Consider the following 21,032-nt stretch of genomic DNA (forward strand, 5'->3'; position numbering starts at 1 on the left):
ATGTTTTAGGGGATGTTTTAGATGTTTTAGATGTTTTTAGAGGATGTTTTAGGAAATGGTTTAGGAGATGTTTTAGGGGGTGTCTGGTGCTATCCTTGTTAATTGTGTCCTTGACCTGACCTGACCTGACCTGACCCGTGTTTTGTTGCAGGTCGGAGTGAGGGGCGATGGCGGGGTCGCGGATGGCAGCGGTCGGGGCGGCGTGGCGGGGCACCTGGGGGAGGATGACCCGCACCAAGCACCTGGCCACCGATGTGATGCAGACGCCCCTCAACAGATGTCTCTCCACGCTCGATATCACATTGCTCGGTACGTGTGTGTGTGTGCGTGCGTGCATGCGTGTGTGTGTGTGTGTGTGTGTGTGTGTGTGTGTGTGTGTGTTATTCTCTCTGCCACATCACGTTGCTTGATCAGTGCCTATCCCCCCTTTTCTGTCTGTCTGTCTGTCTTTGTATCACACCAGTATTACAAACTACCTCACACCTTGATCACATCTCATATACTCCCGGGGATGTCATGTATACACTACTCATTAATTACTCATCTATGCTTGGTATCACCGCACTTAGATATTGTCTTTCTCTTCTCTGTACGATGCCTTTTATCACGTTTTATCTTACATTCGAGTTCTTCCCCACACCAACATCACATCTACATACTAGGCACTGATATAATGTTACTACTTATCATACCTATTTTGAATCACATTAGTTCGTTGCTACCTCTTCCTTTTTTTTTTTAATATCCATTAACCACGCCTGTGTTGCTCTTGTATTTTATATTAGCTAACACCCAGAGCACTTATATCCCACCTCCACCACATCGACTTCACATCAAACATCTAGCCATTGATGTGATGTAGGTTCCACTCAATATATGCTTTTCTACGCTCGACATAACCCTGCCTGACAACGCCATTTCTCACTGTATCGCACAGTCATGACACCTGTATTGCCACACACCTCACACCTGTGGCACTGTAATCATACCTCCGCACTGAGAAACTGCCTGGGTTAGGTTACGTTGCTTTCTTGCTGACTCTCCTTTCTTTACTGTAAATCTATCATATGCTGGAGAGGTACCGATGTAACCAGATGACCGCTGTCCAGTTATACCAACGTCCCTGACCTTCTCCACCCCCCCCCCTTGAAAGGAAGGTGGTGCCTCTATGAGCCTGGGGTAACAACAACTGCCACACCTGAGACGCTTGTTTTGGTTGTGCACCTGGGTTCTTTAGGACATGAACCCGGTGAACTGTAGGCAGATGTCTTATTTCTGCGGCCCTCCATCCTCCTTTCATGAGATGGGGAGGGAGTTCAGGTTTGCATGTATAACGTTATGATAGTGCCATTGTGTGAAGGCGCCCCTCCCCAGCACTTGTTTCATACGTGTACTCAAACCAGACCACCTTATCAAAATTACAGTACTTTGCACCTGTATCACACCTGTACACACCTTTCTGCACAGGTATCGGACATATTTTAGGAGCCGGGTTCTGTATTCTGATTGGCAGTATGGTTAACCTGTACCAGCCGACTACCACTTTAACCCCACCACAAACCTATCAAACCTTATTAACCTTATTACAGCCCTACCACACCTCATTAAGACATACCACAGCTCTACCACACCTCAGTAAGACCTATCACAGCCTTACCACACCTTGCTAAGACCTACCATAGCCTTAACACACCTCTTTAACCTCCACCGGAAACTTACCCACCCTTATTAACCTTTACCACAGTCCTACCACACCTCTTTAAGACCTACCACAGCTCTACCACACCTCGTTAAACCCAACCATAGCCCTACCACACCTCTTTAACCCCTACCACAACTCTACCACACCTCTTCCTTCTCCCACAGGCATCGGTCATATGGTAGGGGCCGGGATCTACGTCCTTACCGGCACAGTGGCCAAGGATACAGCAGGGCCAGCCATCGTGTTGTCCTTCCTGCTGGCCGGGTTTGCGTCTTTCCTCTCGGCCCTCTGCTACGCTGAGTTTGGTGCCCGCGTGCCCAAGGCGGGGTCGGCCTACGTGTACACCTATGTCACCGTCGGGGAGTTCTGGGCCTTTGTCATTGGATGGAACATTGTACTGGAACATATGATAGGTGGGCCCATGTGTAGTTCGTGGAATTAGCCTATTGTCCTAACACCTCCTCCTCATTTACTTATCCTCCCTATTATGCCTTAATATCCTCTTGTCCAAACTTCTCTTCCTCAGTTATCCTGCAACTATCCTCTTGTCCTAACACCTCTTCCTCAGCAATTTATCCTGCCTGATACACCTTAAAATCCTCATGTCTAAACACCTCCTCCTCAGTTATTTATCCTGCAGTTATTCTCGTGTCCTAACACCTATTCCTCAATTATGCCTAACACACCTTAATATCCTCTTGTCTTAACACCTCCTCCTTAGCGATTTGCCCTGCCTAACAGCTTAATTTTAACTACATTCAGACGCTTTTCCTTAGCATAGGATTATTTTAGGGAGGGGAGGAGTTGGATACAGCCCTCATTAATCTCATGGAAAAAAAATAGAGATGTCCTGAGTATAATTGTCTGATGATGGTGGTGGTGGTGATAGTAAGGCATTGTGTAGTGGTGGTGGTGGTGGTAGGAAGGCAGTGTGTAGTGGTGGTGGTGGTGGTGGTGGTGGTGGTGATAGTAAGGCAGTGTGTAGTGGTGGTGGTGGTGATAGTAAGTCATTGTGTAGTGGTGGTGGTGGTGATAGTAAGTCATTGTGTAGTGGTGGTGGTGGTGTTAGTAAGGCATTGTGTAGTGGTGGTGGTGGTGATAGTAAGTCATTGTGTAGTGGTGGTGGTGGTGGTGGTGGTGGTGATAGGAAGGCAGTGTGGAGTGGTGGTGGTGGTGATAGTAAGGCAGTGTGTAGTGGTGGTGGTGGTGATAGTAAGTCATTGTGTAGTGGTGGTGGTGGTGATAGTAAGGCAGTGTGTAGTGGTGGTGGTGGTGATAGTAAGTCATTGTGTAGTGGTGGTGGTGGTGATAGTAAGGCATTGTGTAGTGGTGGTGGTGGTGATAGTAAGTCATTGTGTAGTGGTGGTGGTGGTGATAGTAAGTCATTGTGTAGTGGTGGTGGTGGTGATAGTAAGGCATTGTGTAGTGGTGGTGGTGGTGATAGTAAGTCATTGTGTAGTGGTGGTGGTGGTGGTGGTGGTGGTGATAGGAAGGCAGTGTGGAGTGGTGGTGGTGGTGATAGTAAGGCATTGTGTAGTGGTGGTGGTGGTGGTGGTGATAGTAAGGGAGTGTGTAGTGGTGGTGGTGGTGGTGGTAGGCAGGCATTGTGTAGTGGTGGTGGTGGTGATGATGATGATGATAATGATGATGATGATGGTGGTGGTGGTGGTGGTGGTGGTGATAATAGTAAGTCATTGTGTTGCGGTGGTGGTGGTGATACTAAGGCACTGTGTTGGCCCTGTGCCATGTTCCCTCAGTGCTGTGTCTGGCTCAGTATCTTGTCGCCATGGAGTAGGGGGGAGGGGAGGGCAAGGCTGGAATAAGATGCTAGAGTTGTTCTCACCATGAGAGGGTTAATGGAGACAGTATGAACACTCTCAGGCTCCTATGACTCACTCTCTGTATAAAAGTCATGTGGTGTTTGCCATATGAGAGGAGTCGGTTTGACCATTAGAGTTAACCTGACATGTACAGCTGTGATGAGTGACTTGGCCCAGATTTCCGTCCTTGTAAGGCATATTTCACATAGCTCAGTGGCACAAAAGACCATACTACTACTACTCAATATCCTTTCCACAGCTCTTCTTCATGACTAGCATCATATTTTTGTGCTACTGTTAAAGTTCATCGTTCAAGATGGAGAGGTGCAGTTTTAGGCCAAGTTAAAGTAAAAAGGATATAGTGACTGTTGTATTGTAGGGGCAGCCTCGGTTGCACGGGCATGGTCTGGATACGTTGACTCCCTCTTTGATGGTGCCATCAGCAATGGGACAGCCGAGCTGGTGGGATCACTGCCCCCTGGACCCCTGGCAGACTACCCGGACTTCCTGGCCTTCTCTGTGACGCTGGTGTGTTGCGTAGGATTATGGAAGTTGTAACCTCAGGCTCATCTGAATGTGAACCCACTGGACTGCAGGCTGAAGGTGTCTGCTGCTTTGGTTTGCACACATAAACATTAAATTACCATGTGGAATTCAAACTCCCCTTTTTCATATACAGTACCCTATATAAAATGTCTGGAGCATGTGATGAAAGTGGAACATGTCTGGCATTCATAATTCCTTGCTGACTGCAGTCCATAATGTGGGATGCATGCTGACCATAAGTGTTCTATGATGAAAAAGAAAATAGTGGGGGCCTTTTATTCTGCGCTGCAATTTAAGGTTTAGGCATATGACTTTTATTCTTGTAGGATGATTGGTAAACTTGAAGAAATGTGATGGGATTTTATTTGTGCAAGATACAGTGTCCAACCAGCTGGGCACCTGAGCTCTTTTCCAGGATACAGCCATATTGGGCAAAAGAAAGAAATCTGACACGTGTTCTTTTGAATATATTTTAGATGGAAGTGTTTCTTAGAGGTGGTTGCATACATTTTGATAATAGAGCACAAAAATACAAGTACAGTATTGGAATGATGAAGTAAATAAATAATTACAGCAGTAATGGATGGATGAATAAGTAATTACATTACCATATGTAGCTCATATGTGCAGAATATTATGCCTGAACGGAGTCAGGATTCTAGGAGCTTGGATGGAGAGCAAGTGAGTGTGTAGACTAACTCATTTTGCTGGACATAGTTTTGATTAGTTCTCCCATTGTCATGTTTTCCTCTTTTCTTACTTTCTGGTCCCTGCCTTATCCCATACAGGTATTTGGTTAGGAAAAATAAAGGTTGGGATGGTGATGATAATACAGTAATAATGATATTTCTGGTGGTGTTACAGGTGTACTGTGCACTGCTAACCCTGGGTGTGAAAGGGTCGGCCTACTTTAACTCCATCTTCACCATAGTCAACCTGTGCGTCATTGCATTCGTCATTGTGGTCGGTCTCACCTATGCTGACGCTGCCAACTGGGCCTTGGAAGGTGGCTTTGCACCTTTCGGTGCCTCTGGGGTGGTGGCGGGGGCAGCAACCTGCTTCTATGCATTTGTGGGGTTTGACAGCATCGCCACAGCAGGGGAGGAGGCCAGGGAACCAGCCCGGTCCATCCCACGGGCCACATTGGTGTCCATGTCGGTGGTGACGGCTGGGTATGTGATGGTGGCAGCCACACTGACTCTGATGGTACCTTACTACACCTTGAATCCTGCTGCTGCCATCCCTGATGCCTTTGCTGCCCACGGAGCCACCTGGGCTAAGTGGGTGGTGAGTGTTGGGGCTCTTAGTGGCATGACCACCACACTGTTTGGCTCACTGTTCACCTTGCCTCGCTGTCTCTATGCCATGGCCACTGACGGGCTACTCTTCGCATGGCTTGGCAGGGTGTCTGACAAGACCAAGGTAGGTGATGCAAAGTGTGGTGTGATGAAGTAGGGTGTTGTATGGGTTGTGGGAGGGAAGAGTAGGGGAAGAAGGAATCTGTAGTGGAATGATAATACTGTATTATAGATAGGGGAAAGGAGGAGCTGGAATGAAAAGATTTACATGGTGGGTGGTGTTAAATCAGTACCAGTTACAGTACAGTAGTACAATAATTTTATCAAGGTAACTAGTAGAGTGGCAGTAAAAGTGTTTACACAGTCAGCACAGTACTTTTTCGTAAATCTATTGTGGTATACAAAAGGTTGTTTATTTGGTTCAGAATGCTTCTCTGAGCTGAAAGCTAGTAAAAAGAGAGCACTTTTAAGGAGGGTTTACTGTATCTTCTAAATAAACAACTTGCCAGCCTATCAGCATCTCTTCCATTACAGTGTATATTTTCAACTTCTTAGGTGCCGATACTGACGATGATTCTCTGTGGGTTCCTGTCTGCCCTCACAGCACTGATCTTTGACATAGAGAAGTTGGTGGAGTTCATGAGCATTGGCACCCTGATGGCATACACTATTGTCAATGCCTCGGTCATTATTCTGCGCTATCAACCTGCCTCTAGGTTTGTTCATATATTTTTTTTTTATTATTATTATTATTATTATTATTTTAGAGTTCAGAGGGTGAAGTGCTTCAAAGGGAACAACAGGGAAGAAAGGTTGTTGGTTCTTTGAAAGCAGTGATGAGGAACAGGGAAGTGATCATGGGAGTAAAAAAGTCGCTGCATGACAGTATTGTGATGCCATCCCTAACCTGTGTAAGTGAAGCATGAACCTTGTTTGAAGGACACAAGTCAAGAGTGAGAGCAGTGTAAAGGAGTTTTTTTGAGAGGAGCATGTGGAATCATGTGGAGAGACAGACTGACAAATGAGGAAATGAAGGAGCGTTGTGGTGTGGATGTGAATGTGATAGAAAGCATTAGAAGAAATACATTTAGGTAGTTTGGCCATGTGGAGAGGATGGAGAGCGAAAGACTAACGAGAAGAGTGAATATGAGTGAGGTCGGAGGGGGAGGGAGGGGGAGGCCGAGGATGAGATGGAGGGATGGAGTGGAGAGGTATACTGTATGAGAGAGGGGTGTGTGGGCTGGGAGCAGGGCAGTGAAATGGCGTTGGACAGGGCGGCATGGAGGCGATTTGTTTGTGGCCACCTGTTACTAGATTGAGACATTTGGCAGTAGGTAGATGGATAGATTATTATTATTATTATTACATATTATTATTATTATATTCGAAGACAGACAGACAGATTCAATTACAGTCAGACCAAATGATAAATAGACGGACAAATTGACAGAGAGGTAGACAGACAGTTGGATGGACAGTTACCAGTATATAGATGAAGACAGATAAAGATAGGTAGCCAGACAGAGAGAGAGAGATCAATATACAAGACAGAAAGAAACACAGCTACTCTATAATTCATTGTATTTCAGGTGTACCATCAAAAGTCCCACCCACACCTTGGCCACCACCCCCACACCTGCCTCACCCACACCCACCTGCATCACTGATGACCCCATAAAAGATGGCGATGAAGGTGGACAGCTGCGGCGGTGGTTCGGGTGGCTGGGAGTGGTGACAGGTGGGCGTGGCGATGGGAAGGCAGTAACATGGGCAGTGGTGGTGTATGCCTCTGCCAGTGCAGCATTGCTGGCACTAGTACAGTACTCTGGCACTGCTCTGACACTACCCTACCCCGCACCCTGGGCTGTTATACTCATCATTATATTCATTATTATCATAATCTTCAGTAAGTATCCAAGGGTTGTATTCCGAGGAACACTGTACAATATTTTCTAGCTTATCTTCCTTACTAGCTTAGTTCATTAAATGGCACATTAATATTCTCTTACCGTGTTTGTTACATGACACAGTCTGTTTTGGTGTGGTAGTAATGGTGACTACTTCATGTGGTGATAGCGTGGTGTTCGTGTTATGGGTGTGGTGGTGGTGATATTATACTGTATTGGTACTGTGGTGACAGTGTTATTGTGGCACTGGTGGTGACAGTGTGGTGTTGCACTTATAACTGTGGTGTTAATGTATACTGTACTCTAGTGTAGCACTGGTGGTGTTATGATGATGCATTGTTGTTTCAGGTGTAATAGTGGTGGCAGCACACAAACAGAACCAGCTGGAGTTAAGCTTCCGTGTTCCGCTGGTGCCATACCTGCCACTGGTCTCCATATTCTTCAACGTGGCCCTGCTACTTCATCTCCACCCCATGACCTGGCTCCGTTTCCTCGTATGGATGGCTGTCGGTCAGTAGAACCAGTCCTTATCATAAGTAAGGGATGTGTTGAACTTAATTTGTCCTTCAAAGGGATGTGTGTACAAAAATAGGTGCAGAGGGTTCTATGATTATTCTAACCTGAAAAAAGATCTGTAACCCTTTTCACCTAAACTGATGGTCATATGTACTCAAATTAGAGGTCTGGTTTGACATAATCCATGGAGACTCATTCTAATCTCAATAAAGGCTCATAAAATTTCATACATTCACAACTTACTACAGTATTCAGGTTGTGGGAGTGGCTCAGTTCAGTCAGGTAAAACCAAACCAACTGTAGGCATGTGAGAAGGAGTCAGGATTGTGGCGGCTTGAAAGGTGAACGAATGCTTGTCTGGCTCATTTCACTGGTCAAGCTGTTGATAGGTCTTCCTGTATCATGCTTTCTTTTTTCCTTGCGTCCTGCACCATACCTCACCCTGTCTTTTGGCAGGAAAAAGAGGTCAGTTTGATGACAATGATGATAATAGTGTTCCTATATATATATATATATATATATACCACAACAATCTGTATTTGTATACATTTGATGAAATAAACTGATAGAACAGACACATCTGTAAACAAAGAACTGGCATGGAAGTAAAGGTAGAGGTGGGGACAGATGCCATGAGGCATCTAACCACAGTGCCCATTGTTGGAATTTAAGCCTTTGAGCCTGTAGCATGGTATTCACCCACTGTCTTGGGGAAACAAGACCACCGCATCGGCCAGGCTACCACTGTTACTTCCCCTAGGTATTACCCTAAGTAATGAAAGATTTTGTACTGTATTACAAGTGTGAACCATGTCTCTTATCCTGTGTTGTATAATTGTCATATTACTGTATTGAATACAGTATATAATACCTGTGTGCTCTTGATAACAGGTTTGCTGGTATACTTCTTCTATGGGCAGTACCACTCCCGTGAGGGTGAGCCAGTCAGCAGTTACTCCACCTTGCTGAGTGACACCACTCCAGCAGTGACTAGCAGCAGTGGCTCTGGGGTGCTGGGCTCAGTGCAGCAGAAACTGTCACATGTCACTGCCAAGATTGCGTCATCGGCGGCGGCGGCAGCGGAGAAGCAGAAAAAGGAAGATCAGAAACCCATTGTTGAGCAGGACCAGGAGGAGGATGTAAAGAGTGGAGATCTGTGAGTTGGAGAGAGTGATGTGTGAGGAATGTATGATGTAGAAGTTGCGTGTAGTGAGCATTTACTTATGTAACGTGGATGAGAGAGTTTTTGACACTTTATTTTTCCTTGTAACCTAAATTATCACATTTCAGAGTAACTAGTAGTATTTTTTTCCCTCCAAAATATAGAGTAGCAGCAGATCACTGCAACATGATTAACATACTGCTATTTGTTTTTGGTTTATGAATATATTTATTATAATGAAAACATATGAAATATACCTGTAGCTACTGCCAATGTACTCTGGAAGGATTGGTCTTATAGTGTTATTGGAGGTAGTGGTGTAGATATGATCTTTCAGGATATATTGAAAGCCATGGAAATATAAGGTAATCAGATGCAGCTTATGTGTTAATTTAATTTTACCAAGCTCATTATTTATGTTTGGACCCTACTTATCCATTAACTCATTTTTACCAAGTTCATCTAAAACATCTGAATCATGTCTGTACATTTTATTTGTCACCTTCATGTTTCACATGTTTCCAGTTTACGTTTCTCTTGTACAGTGATAGTGAGTACTTCGAGCTTCAGCTGACTGGAAAGAATCGGCTGGTATGATTGCCACATTTAGCCACCACAGCTTACAGCTTGATGTGCTACAGCTTGTGTATGTATGATGACTGCCTCAGGGTAATATCATGGGATATTACTGTATCTGTGGAGTGGCACTGTAGCTGTGTGTGAGTGCACATTAAGTTGCTATATACTGTACAGCAAATCCTTGTCATATGTTGCTTATATGATGCCTTTTTTAACGTTTATCTTTGTTATATGTTGCTTTTACCACGCCTTTTTTATTTTTGTGTTTGTTATATACTGCTTTTACAATGCCTTTTTATGTTCATTTTTAAATCCTTGTTATGTTACTGAATTTTTAATGTGTATTTTTTAGTTCTTTATTTACAGAAAAATTGCCTAATAAAGTTGCATTGCTACTGATACAGCTAATTTGACAGTTTTCTCCAATTTGCAGTATCATTAGTATGGAATAAGCTGTGATATTTGCAACCCAACACCAATATCACAAGGATTGACTTTTTATCTTATTTATTGCTACATGAGCAGTATTAGGTTGTGTCTTAAGTTTTTATTAACTGCTTTAACCCTTTCAAAATGGTGATATCATTTTACAGTGTGTTCTTGCTGGCTCCATATTATTTTATTCAGCTAAGGAGAGACTTCAGACTCCAGGGGTTAGATGCAGGCTTTATTAACCTCTTCTGTCCAAGAGTTTCTTCAGAAGTAATAGTCATCTGCTGGTAGCATGAATTAAAAATAATAATCACCAAATGAAAAAGGGCTAAGCAAAAAAAAAAAAAAAAAAAAAAAAAAAAAAAAAAATCTCTTAATGAAAGGTAGGCTAGATCTGGTATCAACTGGTGAACCACTTACTACAGGTACAGTATCAGCACCCTACCATGTACTGTACTTAGCTTATTTATTAGTTTTTTTTAGGTTTAAGACTTGGCTTTCTTTGTATTGTATTACCCTAACAAAGGGAGGCAGAAGTCACTGAATCTTCCCTCCCCAAATCTAACATGCTTAGTGCTTATCTGTCTTAATGTACCCTGTGCAGTAATGTAGCCAGAGGGTAGCTGGAGTCACTCTGGCCACCTCTATAATATGCCTGGGCTCCCCTTAGATTTCCCTAAAGAGTTCTCCCTGTGCCACCCATAATTAGGCTTTGCCATCCCTTCTTCCACTCAGCTTGAAAGCTATAGGTACGCTCCTGCACTTGTGCAGTTGATAGGGATAAGTCTGTTTTAACCCTTATAATTGTTTCCCATATCTCGCTGAGTCTTCTTACCTGCAGATGGTATGACATGCACAGACGTACATCAGACAAAGTGTCCAATGTTGCCAGGCCTCCTCTGCCACCTGTGGATGCTGGTGATAAACAGAGCATAAATGGTGGTCACTCTCTCCCTCTGGCATCCTTAATGGTGCTAAAAGTTTATATAGTTTATAAATATTGTACAGGGCGGTCCATGTATTATACTGTATGCTTTAGTTTTCGAGTGTTGTGAGAAAGATTCAGCTTTTGCCAGTATCTATCATGCATCGTTTTCTGCTTCCCAAAATGCTTTTCATGCTTTATAGTGTCTGTTTTTTTACATCAGTTTACTGCATGGTTGGTCAGCAAATTTGCCCAAATGTCCGTATTCCTCCTACCAGCACACTGAGCTGTCCTCACAACACACAGAAATGAAGAGTACAATTTATGGAGCACCCTGAATATTGAATTATATGCTTGGTACAACTACAAAGGCATAAAGTAACTATTTTCATAATCTTGTTGTAGCTCAAGGATTGACTAGTCATCATGATTAAGTGTTCTTGGAATGTGCAGTGATGGTATTCAAGTGAATGTGTTTTTGATAAGGTTCTGGCTTGTAACCTCATCAGTTTATATTGACTGGTAATGGTTTGGGACCACAGATATTTTCATTCAGACCTGTGGTATGGAACTTTGCCTCTATTCATTACAGTATTTGCACATTGTATGGGCATAAAGTGAATGAAAATGTACCTGGTTCTTTCAGCAAATAATCAGACAGGATGGACTGATAAAAACTAAAATTGTAATGACATTGCTTACCCATCTGGCATGGCTAATACATACCAACTGCCAGTTTTGCTAGAATCTACAATATAAATACTGTAATTGCTTTTCTTTGTATTGACAATCAAATTTACAGTGCATAAAACTTTTAATCATAGTTGCATATGCTAATGGTTCCTAAACATCACCAGTTTACTCAAGGTGAGAGCAGAGTTATGTACCTACAAGCTGTTTTCTTCTTGGTATAGGAAACTTTGTAACACATCATCCATCCTGATTTATTTTGCATATTATGCCCTAATATTCTGTTGTTTGATACTGCCATGTATTACATCCATAACATATAAATAGACTAATAGTTATGGCTTCAGGCTTGTCTGAACATGATTCGGGTGGATTACAAGCTGAAGTTTTCCTTCTCCTGCAACCCACCAACCCCCTTTCAGGGGACAGGGAGGAAGAGGAACTTTTTATAACTGGCAGCCACCATGGAGGGTGTCCCTGTGTAGCACTTTACAGGAGGATATTAAGGTTTAATGTGCAGTATAAATTGCTAAGGATGAAGTGTAATAAATATTCCTAAGCCAACAAGATGATGAACTAATGCTTTACTACCTTCAGATACAAAGAGAAAAGGATATGTTTTTTAAGTCTTTCCAGTGGTTCATAATAATACAGTTCAAAAAGATATTTTTGGAGGAAGTCAAGGAGCTGGTAAAGTGCCAAAATAATACACTGCAGTTACATTCAGTAATACTGTGGCTTGAATATTGACATTCCAAAAGAATTCACTGTGATTCCTAGAGGAGAGTCTCTATGCATTTATTTTGTTATATTTTGTATATTTGCTGCAGATTATAAGTGATAAAGATTAAGAAATAATTTAGCATATTTAATAATCTTAGGACTGAAAACTATAGTTGAAATAAATGTGAATTATTGAAATCCTATATATATATTGCTTTGTGGTCAACTGTTTCTGTTTAATATACTGTTACTTAAAAATAATGACCTTCAGTATATTATTTTATTACTTATAATGTAATGTTTATGTATATATTACTGTACTGTACTGCACTTATACTGTATACATTACATCCACTTGGTGTACAATAATTTGTGTGTGTGTGTGTGTATGTGTGTGTGTCCCTATAATGAAGCAGTTAATTTTGGTTTGGAAGGGACTAAAAAGTAAAATTATGCTTGAAGTTCTTACATTTATGAAGAGGATCTAAAAAAAATAATAAAAAATAATGTGGCTGGTCATGCCTGTGTGGTGAGGACAGGATTCTGGAGACTTGAATGGTGAATGAATGAGTGTGTGACCCATTTAACTGGGCATGCTACTGATCAGTTCTCATTCTGTCGTGGTTTTTTCCTTCCTTGCTTTCTCAACCCTACCTCTTCCCATCCTGAGGTTGGAGAAGGAGGTCAGGATGATGATGATGATGATGATGATAATGATATGTAAGATTTCAGTAAACATGATGTTACTTGCCATTTGGTGAAGTGATGGGTGGGGATTACAATAAATGTATAGAGGTTGTTCAGTTTAGATTTGGCAAGGATGTGAAAATAAAGTAATGCTTGATGTTTATATGTTTATGTGCTTAAGATTACAAATGTGTCATGTCACTTACTCAGATAATGGATATGAACTAAAGTTCATATGTATAAGCTATTAACCCTTTCAATGTAATGGTGTTTTTTTCCCACATATTTTGACTGCTACAGGGCTAATTTTTTCACTCTCATTATTTAACCCTTTCCTTCACGACCTGCCAACCCCTCCCCCTTTAGTAACTATACTGTCCTCTGCCAGTGACTTGGCACAGCTCCACAGTACCCCAAAACTCAACAAGCAGCAGCCCAGCTCCAATTAGACCTATACTCACTACTGTAGATAACTGACCTAGACAAAACAGATTGACTGCCTCACCATCAAAATTGACTATAATCCTCTTCCTTCTAGACAGACATAAGTCTCAAACACACCCACAAGTTTCCCTCTTTAACCAACTACTCCCTCTGGAAAGACACTTCTTCTCAGCATACAAGTACCATCAACCTTTGGTGACCCCCCCCCCCTCCCATTAGAAATTTTGAATCATTTAATGTGTACACACTGTGTAGCAGTGGGCCCCTCCAGAACAGGGCTTGACTTCATCATGGCCCCCCCCCATCTGTGAAGACCTGGCTCCATTAAACTTTAACCTCAATGATCAGGTAGCTTTAAAAAATAAAATAAGAATGATAGAAGGATGCAGTAAGGTCGTAAATCTGGATCACTTGCATCAAAAATAAAACTACAGTACTTCCAGTCAAGGACTGTATGAATATGAGAGGTTTGCAGTTCATCACCTTAGCTCAAACATCAGCTCCCCCCCCTACCCCGACAAAGAAACAAAAAATGAAAAGCCCAACACTACACCCAGTATCTCAGCAACATCCCTCCTCCTTCACCCAATACAGTACCACACTTTACAAACACATATTTAAACACATAGCTACAATCTTTTTTGTGTCCCAGGCCACTCCATCCTATTCCACCTTGGCTTTTAGAGCCACAACAGCCATTCAAAACCTTTAATAGAATAGCATCCTTCGTTGATCCTCCAATCTGAATACACTTTTCCATCTGCTGAACTGAAAGGGATTAGGGGACCTTTGTCAAGTTAGAAGATATTTGGTGGAGTGTGATGAGACAAATGATGAAATTTCAAAAGTCATTGTACTGAAGGGGTTAATATAGGTGTGACTGGCACTCGAGAGTATAATTATGCTTGATGTTTAAGTCTCTGTGTCTTACTCAGGAGTGAATTCTAGGTAGCATAGGAGGCTTCACAGCACCTCTTCCTTACTGGTTTATTTTGCACATTATGCCTAACATTTTCTGCCACACTGTTTATATCATTTTAATATTAACATTTCCATCAATAAGTTACAAGAAATACTAAGGTGTTAAATGTAGAATAAGGCACAAATGAAGAGGTGTTCTGAAAGCTCCAAAGCCACATAGAATATCTCAAGAAAACATTACTTGTCATCTGACCAAATAATGGGTATACACTAGAAGAGAGATACTGAGGCTGTTGAGAAGAGCTTCCAGACAGGTGTAAATCAAACTGGTGGGCTAAGACAGGAGGGAGGTAACTGTACTATCATCATTAAAAGTTTGCTGATAATTCCCTGTCGGGTGAGGTGAAATTTATCTTTCCCAACAGTTCCCAGCAACTGTTTGAAAGTAATTAGCAGGTTTTGGCAGTGGGTTAAAGTTCTCAGTCCATTGAAAACCTAAGCTGTAGTGTCATGCCCAGTCTCAAAATGGGGATTCATTACAAGGACACATGGCATCATTTGATTGATTTAATAGCAGTATAAAGCACACACACACAAAGTTTGAGAAGGAAAGATACTTGCTGATGTTTAAAGAGAAATGAAACTAGGAAGACAGGGCACAGTGCTAGGATGGGATTGTTAATGTTGCATGAAATAGTTCTTTGTGATATTAATACAAAGAACACAACAAAAGAGTATGAGAATTATGAGAAAGAAAAGATATTTTCCCATGTTCAAGAAATGGGAACTATGGGAGGCAGGGCACAATGCTGGCAGGGGATTGTCAGTAAATTTTGCTGTTGACAGTATAAAGATGCCTCTGTTCTAGTATACTGGAAGGATTTTATTAGTGTACCTGTATACATATATTTATATATATTCAAATAAAATTATACAGTATATATATATGAAATGAATAAATATTTGAAGATGACAGGCTTCTGTTAATTTTCCCAGTATTTTATTACTTATTCTCATTCCCATTTTTTACTCCATAATTCCATTAAACTAAGGAGGACATAAAGAAAAACGAAAAAGAAAATAAGGTCTGTTCTTCACTGCAGCAAACTATGACGCTATTTTATTCATTTTCCTAACTAAATGTACCTCACATAATTCGTAGAGCTGGGCAGAAAAAAAAAAAATCTATATGTACTTTTTTATTACGATATATAAGCATACAAAAAAAACAGCATTGCGACAGAGAAAGCAAGAACTATGGTGGAGGCGACGAGTTCTGGTGTATCAGTATGGCGACCGTAAATTACACGCTCGCTGCGAAATGCCCCTCCATGTTATAGAGCTCAGTGGTCGGTAGTGGGTCATAAATCTACTCGTACATTATATCATTTATATATTGCATAAAAAATTAGCTGAAAAGATGATAGAATTTTCCTGAATAATCACAGTAATACATAGTCATTACTGAGTTATAATTAAATGGTTGAAGATTTTATTGATCTCGTACTCCTTCGTGTTTTCATCTCCTCTCGTCTACAGCGCCGTAGTACCAGGTAAAATGGCCCGTACTTAATGACTTGTTTCTTTTTCCTCTGTTTATGTACATATAATGCTGGTGTGAGTACTGTTATCTATTGTAAACATTCTGGGGAGAGTATTGGTGGTATTGTATTGATGTATTTTATTGTGATGTTTTGAGAACTGGATGATACAAATGCCAGGCTTGCACTAGGCAGGACCAAGGAACCCCTAGGTACAAGGTGGCTTTGTGGTGGAAATACGAAGTGGAAGCGGCACAGAAAGTAGTATTTTGATACATAGGAGAAAGGTAGAGTTAGGGACTTAGCATAAGGACTACAAGACGAGAACACTGAAGGATTAACTAAGAAGACAGATGCATAAGAAAGTAAATAGAATACTACTGCATTTGTAGCTTTAGGGAAGGCATTTGGTAGTCTCGTGGATGAAGGTAAAATGGGCTATGGGAAGTCAGGTTAATGGTGAAACTATGAAGGGGCAGCTGTCTGAGAGAGTGATTGGGTGAAGCAAGGATTTTTGTCACTGGGATGCATCTGATTTCTGTGTTGAATCCTTTGCTGTTTCCTAGCACTTTATGTCATTGTCGGTTAGTTACTACCTTGGGAGCTTTTAAATGCTGATGAATTATTTCTGCAAACAGTATGCAAAGGGTTAAAGGGAAATGGGAGAGGTAAAAGGATGAAGTGGAAGCAAAGGAACTGAAAACACTACTAATAAACAGAGGTCATAGTCAGCTGGTGTGAGGGAAGTGATCTAGGACAGGGTGTCATGGCTTCTGCTGTGTGCAAAAATGGGGAAGGAATTCTGTTGCTTGCAGCTTGTAATAAATGAGTTCACAAGAGACATAGTATTAGAGGGATCTTCTGTGCAGTGGCAGCATTCAGGCTAAAAAAAAAAGTAAAACATTTTAAGGATTGTCGGGGGTAATAACTGCTTGAGATATGTGGAGATGTTTTACTAAACCCCTTTACTGTAACATTCCTTTTGAAAGAGCCTGTTGACAGACAGCGGCATTCCTTTTAATCATAGGAAGAGATTCCAAATCAGTTGCTAGAATGAAAAGTGGGTGGGAAGAGTTTAGGGAACTGTTGCCTCTTGACTATTGTGGGCCCTTTCCTTTCATACAGACAGAACTCTAGAAAACATGTGTTAAGCTTCATATTGTGTGGCAGTGAGACGTGGCCAGGGAAAGAAGAGAATACAGACACTGGAAAGTATAGAAGCGGGGATATTTGAACATTGATAGAACCGAGGATAGTGTGCAGTGAGTGATTTAGTATATATAAGAGATCTTGTATTAGGGTTGCACTCTGGCAGGTTAAGATGGTTTGGACATAATGGGAGGCTGAGTGAGGAGTGTTCACAGTTTAGAAAAATGGAGGGAAGAATACCCAGATACAGACTGAGGATGACATGGGGTGAGACTGTGCTGGGAGTGCTTGATGTTAGTGGTAAGGAAATTACTTTTAAAAATATACCCAGGAGGTACTTTGGTCATTGGCCTACCCTGTCTTGGAGGTTCAGTGATGATAATAAACCTCAACCACAAGTGTCTAAATGTTATATAGAAGCAACAGGGCTCTCCAGTACATCAGTACGGTACACAGTTTTTCATTTGGCCAGCAGACAATGAAGGGGAAAGTGAGTGAGTGTTCTTGATCAGTGTTTGTTCTTTTTGGTGTGGACATAGTACACATAAATAGCATAAGTAGTTAATGATGTCCCATGTGCTGAAGTAAGCTGTTTTCCAAGGCCCATCTCAGTAGTTGTAGGCCCAGGTTCATCAGAAATGTACGTCCAGTTGACTACAGAGTGAAGCGACCCTCCTTTCAGGGAAAAACCGTAGGTAGGGAATTGAAGGATGTTTTTATTACCAGGCAGTGGAGTTGACAGATTGTAGCGTGTCCCAAGAAAGCATTCCTCAGATCTTTTAAACACAGTGTGTCCAGGCATCTCAAAATAATGGATGTTGAAATTGATTTTTTTTTTTTTTTAAGCTATCCTTTGGTTTCTTCTTGTGCATTAAAAAACAAATCCACACCAGTCGATCACATAACAGTCCATTATACCTTTTCTGCCATTCTTTTGTCTTACATTTGCCCTGTAATAATTCATTGCTATTACCAGGGCCCTTTTTTGTTTTACTTCCCTCTTTTCTTTATTTAATGCTGTCAGAGGCACATGCTGGTCCACCCTTAACTCCATCAGTACTGTACATCTTCCTTGTATGGATAGCAGAGTGGTTAGCAGTGCTGGTATGAAGCTGCCAGCCTGACAGCACGAGAGAGAGAGAGAGAGAGAGAGAGAGAGAGAGAGAGAGAGAGAGAGAGAGAGAGAAATAATTATAAAATAGGCAAAATAAGTACCTGAGGGAGTGGTTAACCAGATGATACAATGTCCTTGTATCCCAGGATGGGTTATGAAAAACTTAACACAGGCTCAAAGGTCCAAGTTATAAAGAGGGGCAGTGTAGTATAAGATTATCCCTCTGTATGAGTGTCTGTCTGTCACTCTGTCTTTCAAGCTGTCCATTTATTCATGTCAATGTAACTGTTTGTCTACCTTACCGTTTATCGATCTGTTATTGCCCCCAGCTTTACCTTCATGAACAGATAGGGAATTTTACCTGTTGGCCAAATATACATTAGGGCTTGGAAGGGAGGGGAAAAACTAGGACAGAAGGAAATAGCTGATAAGTAAAATTATATGGGAGGAAGAAATAGATGGTAAGAATGACAAAGCATATGGCAAGCGAAAAACCAAAAGATAGTTGGTGAAAAGCCTGTCAGGGATGATACAATAATGCTGGCTGTTGCAAAGGATGACTTAACATTTTTTTTTCCCCTGAAATGAGGAGGGGAAGGAAAAACATGTTAAATATGGGGGGGTGGGAATTGCATACCCTCCATACACAAGGCTATAGATGTCCTCTGTTCCTAAAAAACCTTAGTATTGTCTTTTTCTGCTGCAGTCCATCATCTTCCTTTCTGAGACTAAGGAAGTACTTAAGGACTATAACCAGGGAATTGACCCAGACAGATGACGTAAATGGGTCAATCTTAGGTCTCGTGTACTAGTAGTTGTAGAAGTTGCAACCCCAAACTCATCAGAACATTAACCCAGTGGAGTGCAGGCCAGAGCTATCCATCTGTAGTCCACCATTCTCCTTTTTTGGGGATAGGGGTGAATTGAGAAATGTTAATATTATCAGGCAGCCTCCCCCCCCCCTATTCTATTAGTGCCACTCCAGCATCAATACTATTGGGGTTAATTAAAGAAATAGGGGCTAATTAAGATCTGTATTGAACTCCTCCACAGACAAAAGGTTAAATTATCAACAGACCTGAGAATATCTCTTAAAACTTGCCATATTTTCAGGGGCCTACTGTGTTACTCATGTTGCTCCTCCTGCTGCTGTTGCTGGTGTACCTGTTCCTGCTACTTCTGTGGTTGTTGGTGGTGGACTTGTGGTGCTGCTGCTGTGCTGTGGTTGCCGCAGGAGCTGCCATGTCGGGGTTGCTGCTGCTGCTGGCTCAGTGTTTTCTCTCAGTACACGTTGGCCTCTTACCTGTGGGGAAGAACCTCCGTCCACCCCAAAGAGGTTCCCCTAGAATCCTAGACCATTGGTCTTTAAATCCCATCTTCACCTCAACTACCACTACTGCTACAGCTTCTACCACCCTTCTGAAATGTGAGTTATAAATTTTTGGTTTGTTCACCCTGACTTGGTGGAGAGTTATGTCCTTTGGCAACCTAATTGCTGAAGCTTAGACGTAGAGTAAAACAAGGATAGCAATACTGTGCCTCTGCATGCTTTCTGAAGCACTTCTAAGCCAAGTTGAGGTGGACAGAGTATATTAACAGTTGCTCCCCTACTTACAAAATTTTTGTTGAGAATTCATCACCTCATCCTTGGGTGGAAAAATGAGGTAGGGCTGATGGCAATGGTAATGCATAATGAAGATGATATTTGTGCTCAGTACAGTGCTAAGCTGCATAGCTAGATCATTCCACCACTAGGGTATACAAGGCCAATTAACTTAATACTCATTTTACTTTCTAATTGGCGATGATGATAGAATGATGCAGTGCCAGGAATTAACCCCTGGCACTATCAGGCCAGCAGCTTCATAGGTACAATACTGCCACAAGGCCTGATAAGATCTTAAGCAGGGACATCATTGATTTCAACAACAATAGTTTGTAAATATTTGTAAGGGGAAGAGTAACTGTCTTTATTCCAACTAATACCAGATGGTTTCATTCAACTGAGAGTGATTCTTGGGAGTCTTAGGATAATAATGCTGTATATTTTTAACTTATTTATACAAGTTTGTGCCCAGTTGTCATAGTTCTTGCAACTTAACTTGTCCCAGGATTTGTCCATTCACAAGCTTTTTTTCATGTAAGATAGCTCATTGGTAAAATAACATACCATAGCACTGCAGGTCTGCATCCTTCCCATTGCACTTCTTCATAACTAGCATTCTTCCATGGTAAACTATTGCTGAGATGGTACTTTTATGCCAAGTTAGAGTAACAAGAGCAGAGTAAGCAGATTCCCCAGGTACTGGTATACCAATAGCAGTCAGCTTTGAAACCATTCCATTGCACTTCTTCGTGATTAACGTGTCTCCTAGCTAAGCTATTGCATCAGCTCACCATTATGCCAAGTTGATAGACAGATAGATAGACAAGTACACAAATAAACAGATAAACATTACACAGATACACATGGATAGTAGATAGACAAGTACACTGATAGATAAATAGATAAACATTACACATACAGATAGATTGCTACATAGACAAGGACACACACAGATAAACATTACAGATACACACAGCAGATAGATTGCAAAATAAGTGTTAGCTAGAGAGGTATATTGCTGGAATTTTGTGGGAGATAGACAGAAAAGGTTCCCCATGTTATTTTTGATGCGTTTGACTGCTAGTACAGTATTTCTCTCAGTTGAACAATGTCTGGTGTTTGTTCAGTGAAAGTGGCTTGACTTCATTGTGGCTGTGGTGACTTCCTAACATTATTTCTTAGCAAGCCTCCTGTGCCACATGAAAGACAGCTCAGTGATTTATGCTTATGATTTTTGACTAATTGTTATTATTATTATTATTATTATTAT

General features: G+C 41.6%; 1 protein-coding gene across 1 annotated transcript; it reads left to right on the forward strand.

Moving 5' to 3' along the window:
• The first annotated feature begins 228 nt into the window (after positions 1 to 228).
• On the forward strand, positions 229 to 9,653 carry LOC145416560 (cationic amino acid transporter 4). Its single transcript, XM_080285523.1, has 9 exons — positions 229 to 309; positions 1,867 to 2,115; positions 3,902 to 4,050; positions 4,933 to 5,490; positions 5,922 to 6,082; positions 6,956 to 7,272; positions 7,622 to 7,783; positions 8,681 to 8,945; positions 9,497 to 9,653. Exons 1-9 carry the CDS (start codon positions 258 to 260, stop codon positions 9,546 to 9,548), a joined length of 1,965 nt encoding a protein of 654 aa, XP_080141649.1. The 5' UTR covers positions 229 to 257; the 3' UTR covers positions 9,549 to 9,653.
• The last annotated feature ends 11,379 nt before the right edge of the window (positions 9,654 to 21,032 follow it).

Source organism: Coenobita brevimanus, chromosome 13, assembly GCF_032717465.1.
Source record: "Coenobita brevimanus isolate Jiangsu-jjx chromosome 13, ASM3271746v2, whole genome shotgun sequence".
In the NCBI taxonomy this organism is placed as follows: domain Eukaryota; kingdom Metazoa; phylum Arthropoda; class Malacostraca; order Decapoda; family Coenobitidae; genus Coenobita; species Coenobita brevimanus.